Here is a 17,454-nt window from a genome sequence, read left to right on the forward strand (position 1 = left end):
TTTTAGTCATCGTTTCAGCTGTTTCATCAAGCTATGTGCACAAACATAATTTCTATGATTCCTAATTTCCTGTAATTTGTTTGTGGATTTTTCCTTCCCTATTTTTCTTGGCAATAGTCTTTCATGAACAGTCACTTTTCCTTGTTTCTAATGCCAATAGGCTTCTGATTTTTTTCCATCAGCAACCAACTATTCGCAAGTTTTCATTTCCCTGGTTTATTTTACTTTGAATCCACAACACCGATAAACCTTTGGCATTTCCCTGGGCCTCTAAAACCCTTTAAAAATTATCAGCTTTTCTGGATCCAAGTCAATTTCAAAAGCTCTTACTGTCTAGTTGTATGTACTAAATTAAGACCATTATCTTTGGTATACTATTTCCAATGTCACTCTTTTCTTGGAAACATGTCTAACATTTCTCTGTCACTTTCTCCTTGGTTGTCTACTACATAAATGTTCTTAAATCCACCCACTCATAAAAAGAATAGATCTAAAATAATAACGCTTTACTGCTTATTGAATTTATTTCGTAAAACAATAAATAAAACAAAGTGACATATTACTGAAATACACAACTACCTTCATGTAACTTTTTTCAATGGAAAGCCTGACACATTTTTAGATGCTTTGGCACAAGAAGAACCAACATCTCAGATGTCTTTGATATGTTCTATTTGAGGGATTCACTTTTCACATAGGAATAAAACTGAGATAGTTGCATTAGATTCTACATTGTTTTACTGTGAATATGCAGGTGATCTGTAAACATATCTCCTTTCAGATTGTAAGGTATTAGTTCATTAGTTAATTTAATTAATTAATAAATAATAAACTTAATTTATATACCACCCCATCTCCTCAAGGGGACTTAGGGCGGTTTCCAACATATAAAGCAAAACATTCAGTTGCCAAAAAAGAAAACCATACAGACAAAATTAAAATAAACATCATCTATATAAATAAAAATGTAATGTTCATTTGTGGGATTAACAGAACTCAAAAACCACTGGACGAATTTACACCAAATTGGGACACAAGACACCTAACAACCTAATGTATGCCCTTCACTCAAAAGATTGATTTTGTCATTTGGGAGTTGTAATTGCTGGGATATATAGTTCACCTACGATCAAAGAGCATTCTGAACCCCACCAACAATGGAATTGAACCAAACTTGGCACACGGTTCTCCCATGACCAACAGAAAATACTGGAAGGGTTTGGTGGGCAATATCCTTTGGTTTTGGAGTTGTAGTTCACCTACACCCAGAGAGCACTGTGGACTCAAACAATGATGGATCTGGACCAAACTCTACATGAATATTCAATATGCCCAAATGTGAACACTGGTGGAGTTTGGGGAAAATAGAATCTTGACATTTGGAAGTTGTAGTTGCTGGGATTTGTAGTTCACCTACAATCACAGAGCATTCTGAACCCCACCAATGATAGAATTGAGCCAAACCTCCCACACAGAACCCCCATGACCACCAGAGTGGGCCACAGCAATACGTGGCAGGGGGCGGCTAGTATCTATATAAATAAATAAAAATGTTTCTGGTATTAACATAACTCAAAAACCACTGGACAAATTGACAACAAATTTGGATACGATACACCTGTCAGGCCAACAAGTGACCATCACTCATAAAAACACTGAACAACTACAAAAAGGCTGGGCAAGGGCTAGTGCAACAGTGTATCATAGAGACGGGGAAGTGGATAAAGTTCTGAACAGAGTACTATCTAACGGCCTAGGGAATGATCCTAGGGCCTAATTAATCTCAAAAACCTGTTGGAACATCAAGGTTTTCAGGTTCCTATGAAAGGACAACAGTTTGGGGACTTGCCTAATCTCCCTGGGGAGGGAGTTCCAAAATCGAGGGGCCATCACCAAAAATCCCCCCCCCCCCCACCATACTTGTGATGGTGGCAGAAGTGAGAGAAAGGCCTCCTTGGCCAATCGCAGAGCCCATGCCGGTTCATAGGGTGAGATACGATCACAAAGATAGGCTATATCTTATATGCTACACTTCATAAGGAACACCTTATAGTAAAAGTAATGTTATAGTAATGCTGTGGGTTAGGGATCCTTGTTTTGTTCATAAGTGACTACAACTTGTGCATTGATTCTTTCACTGTGTTTTGCACTGCTTATCATTTAATCTATAACACCATCAACAGTTCAAAGACAAAAGAATATAGATTATATATACAGGAGGAGTATCTTTCATCCAAAATGCTTGGGACCAGAAGTGCTTTTGGTTTCATTTTTTATTTATTTTGGAATACCTGTATTTGCATGTATGTGCACAATAAGATGTCTTAGAGATGGAATCCAAGTCTAAACATGAAATTAATGTATAGAATCATAGAATCATAGAATCAAAGAGTTGGAAGAGACCTCATGGGCCATCCAGTCCAACCCCCTGCCAAGAAGCAGGAATATTGCATTCAAATCACCCCTGACAAATGGCCATCCAGCCTCTGCTTAAAAGCTTCCAAAGAAGGAGCCTCCACCACACTCCGGGGCAGAGAGTTCCACTGCTGAACGGCTCTCACAGTCAGGAAGTTCTTCCTAATGTTCAGATGGAATCTCCTCTCTTGTAGTTTGAAGCCATTGTTCCGCGTCCTAGTCTCCAAGGAAGCAGAAAACAAGCTTGCTCCCTCCTCCCTGTGGCTTCCTCTCACATATTTATACATGGCTATCATATCTCCTCTCAGCCTTCTCTTCTTCAGGCTAAACATGCCCAGTTCCCTAAGCCGCTCCTCATAGGGCTTGTTCTCCAATGTGCTCTACATTAGGCTACCTTTGTACCAAGTTTGGAAATTCCAGTTGGTTCAAAATAAGGCAGCCAGATTGGTTACAGAAATATCCATGAATGAGCATTTTACATCTATTCTAAAGCTACCCCACTGGCTGCCAGCAAGTTTCTGAGCAAAGCACAAAGTGTTAGTTTTTACCTTTAAAGCCCTATATTGTTTGGGTCCAGGTTACCTACAGGATCGCCTTCTCCCGTACAATCTGCCCTGCACGCCTAGGTCCTCTGAAGGGCGGCTACTGCCAGAACCTGACTGGCAAACGTCACCCAGGGGACCTTTTCATTGGGCCACCCCAAGACTGTGAAATGACCTGCTGGAAGGGCTCTGACCGCTAAATGAGCTGTCAGAATTTTAAAACCATCTAAAGACCTATGTCTTCTGGCAGGTTTACCCAGGCAGTTTTAGTCACAAATTGTAAACTTGTGAATTATGTTTAATCTTTGTTCTTTGTATTGTATTATATATTTTGTAGAAATATGTTTTAATATGTGTATTTTGTAGAATGTTCTTAGATGATTATGCATTCTTAGCGATATTGCAATCTCGAGCCACAAGGAGAGTAAAAAATAAATTATTATTATTATTGTTATTATTAATAATAATACAGAGTTTACAGTATGTTATAGTATGGGGCATAGTATTAGTTAGGCCTATTTCTAATAGTAACTCTCAAGCAATCAGAAACTATATTTATCTGGCATCTACCAATCCTCATGGGTGCCAACTAACTGAGAGTGTACTGAACCTTAGACACATAGCCTAATGATTTTACATAATATTCATAATAATTGTGTATGTTAAATGAATTATGTGTACACTCAACCCTCAGAAAGCAAAGGAATCACTATCTCAGCCACCCATGTGGACATTTTCTGATTTTGGATAAGGGATCCATGACCTCTACTAAGAATTAAAATGTGTGATAATGTTCAACCTGTACTACCATAACTTAGTTTGATACTTCACTACAGGAGCTCCTAACAAAGAGACACACTATTTTTATATTAAAAAGCAACTTCTCTCTTAGGTAGATATAGCTAAATCAGCAAACTTTTTAAAAAAAACTTATTAAGCATACAGATTTTTCTTCTGAAATTATTATATAAATTACAAGAATCTCAAAAATAAATTACTTTATAACAAACAAGGTCAGTCATTCAGACCCATATTAATTATAATCAAATGTTTGTAGATATATTATGCTTAAAAAGACCTATATCTAATAGGGAGAAGGGAAAACCTGAATAAACATGATGGCATGCTCTACTATCCAAGTAAATGACTTTACAATTCTAGCCAACAGAGCTCTCATGGCATAAGAATACCTGTTCAATCACAAAAGCGTTCGGTATTAATATATTTATAAGCCTCTCTTCTACCTCTCTTGAAAATAAAGGGTAGTTAGAAAGACTTCAAAGAAACTGGATACTTTATTTATACCATTACAGATTCATTTTAAATGTTTAAAAAGCTTAACATCATATCACATTATTCAGAATACTTTTATTCTTTAACATGACAAACTTATGATTCCAATTTATCCTCTTTGGAAAAAGTGAAATAGTTCTTTCTATTAGAGAACTAAAAATAAGTGCCTTTTATTTCGTACTCTAACATTTTTCTTTTTCTCAGGATAACTTATGACAATTCGGAAGAGAATACAATTTCTGAAGCCTTATCAAAATAGAAAACAATAACTTACATTACTTAATATTACAGCTGCTAAAATCAGCTGTAATATTTTTAATCAGCTTTAAAGTTGAGCATTCTGACCTGTGAAGCCTGATCCCCTTCAGATCCAGTCACGTACAATGAAGTTTTATCTGTAGAGCCATTCCTTTCTTCATTAACTGTATTGTCTAGAAGAAATGACACAATATTAATGTCTTAATAGCCTTGTTCATGATTACATTTTTAATTACAACGTACAAGTTTGTTACACTGCTACCATCCTCTTCAACCAATGTGTAATTCAAACTAATAGGCAGGATGAAATTCCTGAGTTGCTTTTCAGGAAACAATTATAACGTTCCATCTGTTTAACAAACATTTTATGTTTTAAAATGTTATTAATGGTGTGGGTAAAAAATTTTCACATTACAAAATGGTGCACTCTCTTCTTAATGGAAATATTATCAATCAAAATCTGTAACAAAACACAAACATGTTTATACATGTACAAATATTATTTATGTAGAGGACATGGTTGTGTTAAGTTATATTTCATCACAGAACACCCCATTTCCAAGAGTTAATATAAGTAATATTTTGTATTATAAGAAATGTGCTTCTCATTTCATGAGATTTAATTGAAAAGAGAGGTACCCCACACTAAGATTTTAGCAGTTCAGGTCCAGGCTATTTGGCTGACTGCATCCCCTTGTACGAACCTGCCTGGGCCCTGAAGAGGCCCTTCTCTCAATTCTATCTCCATCTCAAGCTCGGTTGGTGGAAACGAGAGAGCTGCCCCTCAACTTTGGAATTCCCTGCCCAGGGAAGCCAGAATGCCCCCCCCCCCCCCATGCTTTCCTTCAGTGGCAGGCTAAAACCTTTTTATTCAGACAGGCTTTTAAAGATGAAGGTTTTTAAGACCAATTCAGGGGGTGTTGTGGTTTTTCACTTGGGAAGTGTCCGACATGTGATCCGTTACAACGGCCAGCAGAGTGATCTTGTTTGCTGTGGACTCATCTTGTTGTGTTTCAAATAATAATAATAATAATAATAATAATAGTTTACTACGCCGAAGTGCATTTCTGAGTGACTATCAGTACAGGCAGCTTGCTTTGGGATAAATTAAATCCTTGGAAATACTTATGCAAATGAGATATTTCATTTTTACTATAAAATCTCCTTTCTGTTCTTTGGTTTGAGATCTAAACAGTGTTGCCAAAACATATGCCATATTTTGGCATTTTGCTTTAAAGCAAGACTCAACACAAAGGTAGTTTGAGAAAGGAATACCACAGTGAGCATCAACAACTGTCTTTGAATAAAGTCAGATACTTTCAAAAATGCTAGGAGCAGAACACTTGTATACACTAATATGGAAAACATTTTTCCTCTTACAATGTGGGCTATGAAACTGTGAAATTCAAGCTCACTGTTATGATAGGTTCATTTGAAGTTCATATTTTTGAGTATGTGAAGTATGGTTATGTACTCCTCCAGCTAAATATAAATTCTGTCATTTTAACAATAATCTGACCTTAGCATGATAAGGAGGGAGCCATCTGAGGGACTATACTAAATAAGACATTCTTAAATCCTGTGTCTTAGTAAGCATCCCAAAGTGTTAAAAAGCATTTTGACTGTAGAACTTGGAAATATCAGGCCACTGGAGGGGGCCACTGAGCTCTTGCCCTCCAATCGGCTCTCCCTTCTGGTTGCAAATGACATCTCATGACTAGGGAGGGTTACATACATCTACAGTAGGCCTGTCCACCTGAATTCCTCCCAGTGTGTTGGACTTTAGCTCCCAGAATTCCAGACCAATTGAACAAACTGGCTTAGCCTTCTTGTAGTTGGGAGTCCCCAACACTTGGAGGGCCACAGGTTTTTCAGGCCCAGTCTATAGTATTGATTAAAATGGAGAAACCTGTAGTTTTTTCCTCTGACTTCTACTGCAATCAATCAGCTAACTAGGTGATCCCCCAAATTCCTGAGGATATTTTGGTCTGATTAGATTTAGAAAACCAGTATAGTGAGAGTTCTTGGTATCTTCTGGGGTTTGCTTTCAGGAATCCCTGTGGATACCAAAATTCAGGGGCGCTCAAGTTCCACTATATACAATGGGGTAATAAAACCATGTACCATATATAAAACAGTAAAAAAATCAAGGTTTGTTTTGGGGATTTGGGGTGTGTGTGTTTCAAGTAGTGGATGGTGAATCTGTGAATATGGAGGGCAGACCTTACAAACAAGTTCCATTTTACTCCTCCCCTCAACTATCATTTATATTGTTCTGTTTTTAAACCTGCATGTCATGATTGCGGCTTCATTATAGATCATACATATTTCATTTCTTTTAAAAGGAAGTGCTGTGTTTGTGGGTTGTATAAATACAGGCAGTCCCCAAGTTATGAACAAGAAGGCCGAAACTAAGACAAGTCAAACCCGCATTTTGGACTTTAGGAGAGCTGATTTCCAAAAAATGAAGGAAACGCTGAGCAGCATTCCGTGGACACAGATACTAAAAGACAAGGGAGCTACGGATGGATGGGAATTTCTCAAGAGTGAAATACTCAAGGCGCAATTGCAAACCGTGCCAACAAAGAGAAAAAATAGGACAAGTGCAAAGAAGCCAGAATGGATGTCCAAAGAACTTCTAACTGTGCTAAGACACAAAAGAGACATGCACAAGAAGTGGAAAAAGGGAGAAATCACCAAAGAAGAATTCAAACAAATAGCCAACACCTGTAGGGAAAAGGTCCGGAAAGCTAAAGCAAAAAACGAGCTCAGACTTGCCAGGGACATTAAAAACAATAAAAAAGGCTTCTATTCTTATGTCAGTAGAAAAAGGAAAAACAAGGAGGCGATAGGACCTCTTCGAGGAGAAGATGGGGCAATTCTGACAGGGGACAGGGAAAAGGCAGAACTACTTAATGCCTTCTTTGCCTCGGTCTTCTCACAAAAAGAGAGTTTTCAACCTCAGCAAGATGGAGTGGATGAGGGATTGGAGGACATCCAACCCCAAATTGGGAAAGAAGTTGTCCAGGAATACCTGGCCGCTCTTAATGAGTTCAAGTCCCCAGGGCCAGATCAACTACACCCAAGAGTACTGAAGGAACTAGCGGAAGTCATTTCGGAACCATTGGCAACCATCTTTGAGAGTTCTTGGAGAACGGGAGAAGTTCCAGCAGATTGGAGGAGGGCCAATGTGGTCCCAATCTTCAAGAAGGGAAAAAAGGACGACCCAAACAACTACCGTCCGGTCAGCCTCACGTCGATACCGGGCAAGATTCTGGAAAAGATTGTTAAGGAAGCGGTCTGCAAACACTTAGAAACAAATGCAGTCATCGCTAATAGTCAACATGGATTTATCAAAAACAAGTCATGCCAGACTAATCTGATCTCTTTCTTCGATAGAGCTACAAGCTGGGTAGATGCGGAGAATGCCGTGGATGTAGCGTACCTGGATTTCAGTAAGGCCTTCGACAAGGTCCCCCATGACCTTCTGGCAAGGAAACTAATCCAATGTGGGCTAGGCAAAACTACGGTGAGGTGGATCTGTAATTGGTTAAGTGGACGAACACAGAGAGTGCTCACTAATGCTTCCTCTTCATCTTGGAAAGAAGTGACAAGCGGAGTGCCGCAGGGTTCCGTCCTGGGCCCGGTCCTGTTCAACATCTTTATTAATGACTTAGATGAAGGGCTAGAAGGCATGATCATCAAGTTTGTAGATGACACCAAATTGGGAGGGATAGCCAATAGTCCAGAGGACAGGAGCAGAATTCAAAACGATCTTGACAGATTAGAGAGATGGGCCAAAACTAACAAAATGAAGTTCAACAGTGACAAATGCAAGATACTCCACTTTGGCAGAAAAAATGAAATGCAAAGATACAGAATGGGGGACGCCTGGCTCGAGAGCAGTACGTGTGAAAAAGATCTTGGAGTCCTCGTGGACAACAAGTTAAACATGAGCCAACAATGTGATGTGGCAGCAAAAAAAGCCAATGGGATTTTGGCCTGCATCAATAGGAGCATAGTGTCTAGATCTAAGGAAGTAATGCTACCCCTCTATTCTGCTTTGGTTAGACCACATCTGGAATACTGTGTCCAATTCTGGGCACCACAATTCAAGAGAGATATTGACAAGCTGGAATGTGTCCAGAGGAGGGCTTTTAAAATGATCAAGGGTCTGGAGAACAAGCCCTACGAGGAGCGGCTTAGGGAACTGGGCATGTTTAGCCTGAAGAAGAGAAGGCTGAGAGGAGATATGATAGCCATGTATAAATATGTGAGAGGAAGCCACAGGGAGGAGGGAGCAAGCTTGTTTTCTGCTTCCTTGGAGACTAGGACACGGAACAATGGCTTCAAACTACAAGAGAGGAGATTCCATCTGAACATTAGGAAGAACTTCCTGACTGTGAGAGCCGTTCAGCAGTGGAACTCTCTGCCCCGGAGTGTGGTGGAGGCTCCTTCTTTGGAAGCTTTTAAGCAGAGGCTGGATGGCCATTTGTCAGGAGTGATTTGAATGCAATATTCCTGCTTCTTGGCAGGGGGTTGGACTGGATGGCCCATGAGGTCTCTTCCAACTCTTTGATTCTATGATTCTATGATTCTAAGATAGGTTCTGTAGGTTAGTTCTGAAGTTGAATTTGTATATAAGTCAGAACAGGAAGATTTTTAAAGTGTAACTCGAACCAAAATTGTATATCTATCTATCTACCTACCTGCATACCTATAGCTAGCTTTGGATAGCATAGGAAGGGTTAACACCCTGTGGTGTTTGTTTTGCTGACTGTTCCCCTGTTCAGAAGATTTCACCTCACTTTCTGTCCCTATAATAATTGGATTTTGAAAAAAAATGGCTTGTTGTTGATTGAAACAAGGATTGGCAAGAAAGCTTCAGTGGAAACACTTTCCCCCATAACTCTTCCAGGAGCGAATTTCCCTTCTACTACCTCATCACACTAAAGAATGAATCCACCTTAAATCCATTTTCTGCCTCCTGCAAAATTCTGGGGTTTGCAGTTTAGTGAGGTTGTTAAAGACTCCTACCTAAACTACAAACCCCAGAATTCTGCAGGATAGCAACTGGATTTAAAATATTTGTTTGTTGTGTCAGAGCAACCAGTCCATTATATTACATTTCTAACAGAACAAAGCAAACAAACAGAAAAATACAAAACTTGTGAGTTTGGTAGTTGGTTAAATGTCCTTTGACCAGTATCTGGATTTAAAATGCACTCATTCTTTAGTGTGATGAAGTAGACAGGGGAAGATTTCTCTCACTTCCTGTTGTCTCACCCCTGTTGTTAACTATGAGTTGTTTGGGACTGCCTGAAGTATTGAAATCCATGCAAAATGTTACTGTGACAACTAAACTTCTCTGTCTAGAGGGTTAGCTAATATTTTTCCAAAAGTGAAGCCAAAGATCTTCAACTTGCCTAAATTAAAGTAGGGCATGCTTCTCATGTGGATACTATCGTTGAATAGGAGACATACAAGCACAATAGTTCAAACTGTTCTGCTAAATAGAATTGACCTTTCTCCTAATAGATCAACATCTTCAACTAGATAATTGGGAGAGAGAGAAAAACAGATCAGGGTAAACCAATTTTATCTTCAGTTTCAATGCAAGAGTCCTCAAAATTCCATCTATTGGAACAACACTATGGTTACAAACACTGAAACAAAGTTTAATGTTACAAAGCATTTTAAATATTCCAAATGATTTGCCATACGAAGTTGACATTCAATATAAGTTTACTTTTAAAGCTCAGTTTCCTTTGAGCTCTAATGATTGAAATGAGTAATGAATGTAGCTGTACTGGAAAGAACCACATACAAAGGAAATGTAATAGCAATGAAACCATAAAGAATATTGAGCTTAGCTGCTTCAGTATTAACAATACCTGCCACAAAAAATTATAGATTATCACAAAATTTCCAATAAAACCACAATTTTAATCTGAAACAAACTGAACTGAGAACAGTGTCTTAATTTTGCTGAACAGACACATCTCCTACATTCAGTAGTTGGGAAGAATGGCATTGACTATAAATTGTCTTCTGCTGACAGGCTTTCTAGTAAAAGCAAACTATATTACTATCAGTTTTCCAAAGATTTGAATAAAATGGTATGTTTGGTTGGTTTATTTTTAGTATGGGCCTTGAATTTCCCTGTCTGCGTGTGCAATCATACCCCCACACACAGGAACAGGCATTAATTTGCCAGATGTAGTGAAAAGGCAAATGCAATTTTATTTTCATGTAAAGACATGTCATTCAAGTTGGCAGTTTAAGATTTAGCTTTCCTATTCCCTTTAAGGCAACATACAAATCCCTCCAGTGTTCCCAAGTATTTAGCCCAGACTAATTCTTCTTACTGCTGCAATACTACTGCTGCTACTACTACTACTTCTCCACCCCTTCCCCCTCCTCTCTCTCTCTCTCTCTCTCTCTCTCTAAAAGTCAAATTATGTCTGTCTGTCCATCCAGTCTATTTTTCTGTCTGTACAAGGGGCTCTATGTGATGTCACTGCATTGGCTGTTGCTGGAGTGGTCCTCTATGTTGTCAGTGGGAAAGAAAGGTGACATGTGCATGAGGAGAAGGAAGGAATTAAAGAGCCACAAAGAGAGCAATGTGGCTATGGAGACATTGTGAGGTAGCTCCTCTCAAAACTGGAGAAAGGGGGAAAGGAAGGGAAAGAAAAGGAAGGGAAGGGAAGGGAAGGGAAGGGAAAAGGAAGGAAGGAAGGAAGGAAGGAAGGAAGGAAGGAAGGAAATTGAGCAGGGAATAAGGGAAGTAGGAGGGAAGGAAGAGAAAAAAGAGGAGAAAGGTATGAGAGCTGGGAAAGCTGGTGAGAAAGGCAGGGTATAAATGAAGTACATAAATAAATAAATAAATAAATAAATCAGACAAACAAATAAACCAAATACATGAAAGCAGGGGCACAGTGGCCCATCTGGGTAACACCAGGAATGTACAATAGTTCCACTAAAAATCCTCACTAAGATTATCTGTAAATGTAACAAGCACATGGCAACCCTTTGATTCATTAGTAACATTTTCTGAATATTTGAGCTGGCAAAGCAGTGGCATTTATTATGGTTAATGATGACACAAGAAAAATGCTGTCAAAGTTAGTAGGAGTACATGAGAAAAATGGATAGTTTTCTGTTGATTCACAGCAGCCTTCCCCTGTCTTGCACCCAATATATTGGACAATAATTACCACTATCCAGCATGGCTACTATCTAAAACCTCTAGAAAGCACCAAATTAGAAAAGTCTGTGACGAAGAGTTGCAAATAAATCAAATTATAAGACTAATATGATGAAGAAATAAATACAGGAACAATTTCCTGACATGATGAGCCATTAAAAGTTAGGTCAGACTGCCTTGGAAGCTACTGGAGTGATTTAAATAGGCAGTGGATCTCACTTATCTTGTGACTTCTACGAAAGACCCTTATTTTTGTTTAGGTCCAGATTAAAATCACAGGTATTTTCTATAGGTGTTACTAAATCAATTTCTAGCATTTCAGTGGCAATTATATAATGAAAACATACTCTCAATGCCTGGAAACATCTTATGATTCAAGTGATATTTGATGTCTTTGTTCAACTAAATGTAGGAAGTCAAAGGAAACACAGAATACTAAAGGTGAGTTGTGAATCAGCATTTGTGAGAACTGTGAAGACACCTAGAGAACGCATACATTGCTAGTGACAATGGGATGAGATGGGGAAATATTTCGCTATTTTAAAGATTAGTATGCTGATAGCAAGAAAGGACCTCAAATTACTAATAACTTTAAACTGGGAATTTCCACTTATTCCTCTTCCCATTTCTATTCCCCAACATAACAATTGAAACTACCTCCCTCTTCACTAGGGAAACAGTTATTTAGTGATCCATTTGAGTGCTCTCAGTCTGAAGCAATGGAATGTATGCAAACACTCATACTTCATTTCAAGGTCACTTGCATTACATAATAATAAGAAAAAATTCAGCCACTAAAACATATCTAAATCTTAAATGGTACATTCCAGAAATACCTGGAGGTAGAGAAAAGGGAGAGCGTGTGTATCATGCACAGCACCACCAGGGCTCTTGTGAGTGGGCTGGCTGGTGGGAATAAACATGTGCAAACCAATTTTAATTGTTCCTCTTTTTTCTGTTAATGGTGGTTTTTATAAGTATTTTCAGCCCTCTTTATCATCACTTGTTTTGCACGTAATCATACCCAGTAACAATGCCATTTTTCTTGCCAGATACATTGGCTGTGATCCAATGAACTACATCAGGCACGCCCAAGGGCTTGAACATGACCTGTGAGAATTGTTTTCGAACTGTTTTTCTTTGGACAGGAGATTCGCCCATGCCAGATCAGAAATGGTTTGTATAAAACCTCCTAGGTTCCTAAGTGGTTTTTCGTGTCATATTGAAGACTAAAGACAAATAATTTACCTCCTGCTATTATCTGTTTTTCAGATCACAGCCATTACCAGTTGCAAAATTTAAACTTTAACAATCATGCTTCAACTGATACCATCTCAACCAATGCCTCAAAGAGAGGCACCATGACTTCCCTAGATCTAGACACTATACTCCTTTTAAGGTGCTGCATCCCTTTTAGCCTTTTTTAAAAAACCCTTTTAGCTGCTGCCACATACTGTTGGCTCATGTTCAACTTCTTGCTCACCAAGACTCCAAGATCTTTTTCACATGTATTGTTGTCAAGCCAAGTATCACCCATCCTATATCTGTATAATTCATTTTTTCCACCTAAGTGCAGTATTTTACATTTCTCCTTCTTGAAATTCATTTTTTTTTGTTTTGGCCCAACTCTCTAATCTGTTAAGGTCATTTTGAATTCTGATCTTGTCTTCTGGAGTATTTGCTGCCACGCCCATGTTGGTGTCATTTGCAAACTTGATAAGCATGCCCTCTAAACTTTCATCCAAGTTATTTTGAACAGAACTGGGCCCAGGACTAAACCCTGTGGCATTCCACTAGTCACTTATTTCCAGGATGAAGTAGAACTACTGGAGATCAGTTGTTTAACCAATTATAAACCCACCTAACAGTAGTATTATCTAACCCACATTTTACTAGTTTGTTTGAAAGAAGATTGTGGGGGACCTTGTCAAAGGACTTGGTGAAATCAAGATATGCTACATCCACAGCATTCCCTGCATCTAACAAGCTTGTAACTCTATCGAAAAAAGAGATAAGTCTGACATGACTTGTTTTTAAGATATCCATGTTGACTTTCACTGAACACAGAATTCTTTTCTAACTGATTACAGACTACCTCCTTACTGAACCACTCTAGATTCTTTCCTGGTATTGATGTCAGATAGACTGGACAGTAATTGTTTGGGTCCTCCTTCTTTCCCTTCTTGAAGATAGGGACATTTGCCTTCCTCCAGTCTGCTGGGACTTCTGTTCTCCAAGAGTTTTCAAAGATTATTGCCAGTGGTTCTGAAATGACTTCTGCTAGTTCCTTCAATACTCTTGGATGTAGTTCATCTGGCCCTAAAGAGTTGAATTCATTTAGAGTAGCCAGGTATCCCTGAACTACTTCTTTACCTACTTTGGGTTGCATTTTCCCTATTGCCTTGTCCACTCCATATTGCTCATGTTAAACACGTATCTGCTTGTGGGAGAAGACTGAGGCAAAGAAGGTGTTGAGCAGCTCTGCCTTTTCTCTATCCTTGTTAGCATTTCACTATCCTCTCCACGCAGAGGCTTTACCATTTCCTTGTTCTTCTTTTTTCTACTGACATAATCAAATAACTCCTTTTAATTGTTTTTAATCTCTCTGGCAAACTTGAACACATTTTGCGTTTTAACTTTTCTGACCTTTTCCCAACATGTGTTGGTTATTTGTTTGAATTCTTCTTTGGTGATTTCCCTGCTTCCCTGCTCTTTAATTTCTTGCACAAGACTCTTTTAAATCTTAGCTCTTGGACATTCATTGGGGTCACCTCAACACATATGCACAAGTTTTGCTTTTCTGTTACTATTCACAAAACCCCCCCTCATTCATGGTAAAAATGTCTGCCCATCTAATCATGCAACTGATGAGATAGATTATATGAAAGCTTATGTTTTGGGGCCTTTCAGGCCATTTTAAGCCCAGGAGAAGACTTTTCAACAACAAATAATAAACAGACATAACTTATTTACTTCTTTATACAAAAAAGAGCTGCTCTAAAATCTACATTCATCCAGGTGAGTGAAAGTTTTGGAGGAAATGGCCCCCGGGAACCCCCCAAGAACATTGTGGGGCAATATGTATTTTAGATATATTTTACAAACTTTTTTGATGAAGCCAATGAATTCTATCCTCAAAGCCTTGATTATAAGGAGTCTTTTAAAAAGTTTTGCACCAATATAGCTAAAAGCTTACTACCTACTGCTTTATAATAAAGAGTGGTATATAATTTTATGTTTAAGTATACATCAGTATGTCCGTATTTTCAGCAACTGTTGGCACAGGCCTTACAATTAAAATACGGGTTTTTTTTTTTATTCTAAGGCTCCTTCTATACTGTCCTTATATCCCAGGATCTGATCTCAGATTATCTGTTTATCTCAGATTCTATGGCAGTGGAGACTCATATAATATAATTCAAAGCAGATAAATTGGGATCAGATCCTGGGATATAAGGACAATGTAGAAGGGTGCTAAAGACACACTTTTTACCTCATATAAACATCTCTAAAAAGGGGTGCACCTTAGAAGGATGGGTTTTTTAAAATGTATATAAATAAAGCTTTTTTCTGTTGATGCTACTGAAATTAGTGTGTATCTTATAATACCACCTTAAAATCAAAGAAATATGGTAGCATCTAGAAGATCCAAATGCATGAAATGTTATTTCCCAAATGCTACACACATTATTTACAGAATTATCAAATATATAAGACACTGGACCTATAAAGAAAACTGCTGGGAGACAAACAATTGGGCTACTTATCCTCAGACTAAATGTTATATAAAGCCCAGAGAAAGTGGTGTTTAGCATGCTTTATTTGTAAGGGACACACCTGCTTACACAATGAACCATTAGATGAAGTCCTATTGTTCTGTAACCTAATTCTGTTAATCTGTATTGGATATGCTTTCATTCAACCAAAACAAGGAGATAGCTAACAGGGACACTCTTCACTAATAATGACATAAAATTGAAAGTTATTTGTATTGCTGAAATGTTATTTTCTTTTTTAGAATATACACTTTTACTCTTTTATTTTATGTCGCTTTCATATGACACTTTAGCATTCTAATTTTGGGGAAGAATACTAATCAACTTTGGATTTTTTATTCCACTATTTCAAACTTGCTAAACATTTGAAAGTGTCACTCCACTTGCTTTTTATATTAACCTTGGAAATACAGATTTAAAAAACCTGAAATCTACAATAGGAGAAATTGGCTGTCTGCTAATTAATTGTGTATTCGGTTTAGTAGAAGAGCCCATGAGCACGAAGAAAGATGCCATCTAATGATACAAAAGCACACTGCACTTTGTTTTTGTGTAAAACCAGCACCCACGAGGATTTACTCTTTGACTCCATACTGAAGACAGAGTAGCAATTATCTCCCTATGCGACTAGAAATCTGACACTGGAGAGAGTTGTTGTTCTGATCTTCCTTGTCCACTAAACTCAAACTAATCAGACACATGGAAGTTTTAACCCTTTTATTCACAGAACAGGTAACAACAAAAAATCCAAACAATCTTTCACTTCATAATGTAACAATTAATTTGTATTTTGAAAACTCCTGAACTGACTTTGTACACATCAAGAAATCAAGCAGGATACTATACTGAATATACTTAAATAAAAGAGTACTTTTCAGGAAATATATGCTTAGAAGAACCGGTTATACAGCATGTTCTTTCACCAAAGAGGAAAATGTGGTAACTGGCAAACACAAAAATAGTGTCCATGTCTTACATCACTTCATTCTTGAAAAAACACTATTATCTCTAAACTGCACTGTACTCAATGTGCCATATATTTTATTAAAATTTTGAATGCAATGTATTTCACCTCTGTTTATTTGCTTCTCTACGCAGCAATACTTCACTTTGCCTCTGGCTAGTGGGATTAGGATAAATGAGGAAGTCTTGGTGAATCTTAAACCAGGATCTAGTTAGGAAACTTTATACACATTGCTAGCTTGAATTCAACAGTGAAGACAGTCATGATATAAAAATATTAATAATCAAGTTCCGTATTTGCTAGTTTGCTGGTCAGCCTTAAACTCTGGTAAAGAAGAAATCCTGATAAGTGCTACTGTGACATTTTAAACATGACTAAAGTTAATGGTAGTAATTGATATACCATACAAGAGACAATGGTGGTCAAAGATATTCACACTCTTATGACCTATTCCTGACCATTATTGCAAAGACCCAGGTCATAGTCAAACTCTTCTTCAGGCAACCACCATCGTAACCCACATCCCAGATTGAAGGAAGGTTGTGTGGACTGAATAAGGATAAAAACCAAATGCATGTGTGCTCTAAGTTCTGTACAGGAAGACGGCAAAATAATAAGCCTTTATCCAATGTCAGGAACTATGTTTCCAAGTTCGCATGCATACTAATGAGATGAGATCGTCTTAGTATAGATCTTGGCTAAATATCATAAAACCAGAAGCTCTCACCTAGTCTTGGGAGCTAAGCAGGGTTAGTCCTGGTTAGTACTTCAATGGAAGACTTATCAGGTGCTTTAAGTGATATTTCAGAGGATGGAATGGCAAAAACACCTCTGAGTGAGAAAACCCAATGAAACCCATAGGGTCACCATAAGTCAACGGAACCACCGGTGGTGCAATGGGTTAAACCTTTGTGCTGGCAGGACTGCTGACCGAAAGGTCGGCGGTTCGAATATGAGGAGCAGGATGAGCTCCCATCTGTCAGATCCAGCTTCTCATGC

The 17,454-nt window shown here is 38.2% G+C and overlaps 1 protein-coding gene across 2 annotated transcripts in view; it reads right to left on the bottom strand.

The window, feature by feature from the left end:
• Positions 1 to 17,454, bottom strand: part of UMAD1 (UBAP1-MVB12-associated (UMA) domain containing 1) — a 39,327-nt gene that overhangs the window by 15,505 nt on the left and 6,368 nt on the right. For both annotated transcript variants that reach the window (XM_060782201.2, XM_060782200.2), the window contains exon 3: positions 4,596 to 4,681. In XM_060782201.2, the coding sequence (XP_060638184.2) occupies positions 4,596 to 4,681 (86 nt within the window). The remainder of the gene's footprint in view (positions 1 to 4,595; positions 4,682 to 17,454) is intronic.

Source organism: Anolis sagrei, chromosome 6, assembly GCF_037176765.1.
Source record: "Anolis sagrei isolate rAnoSag1 chromosome 6, rAnoSag1.mat, whole genome shotgun sequence".
NCBI lineage: Eukaryota > Metazoa > Chordata > Lepidosauria > Squamata > Dactyloidae > Anolis > Anolis sagrei.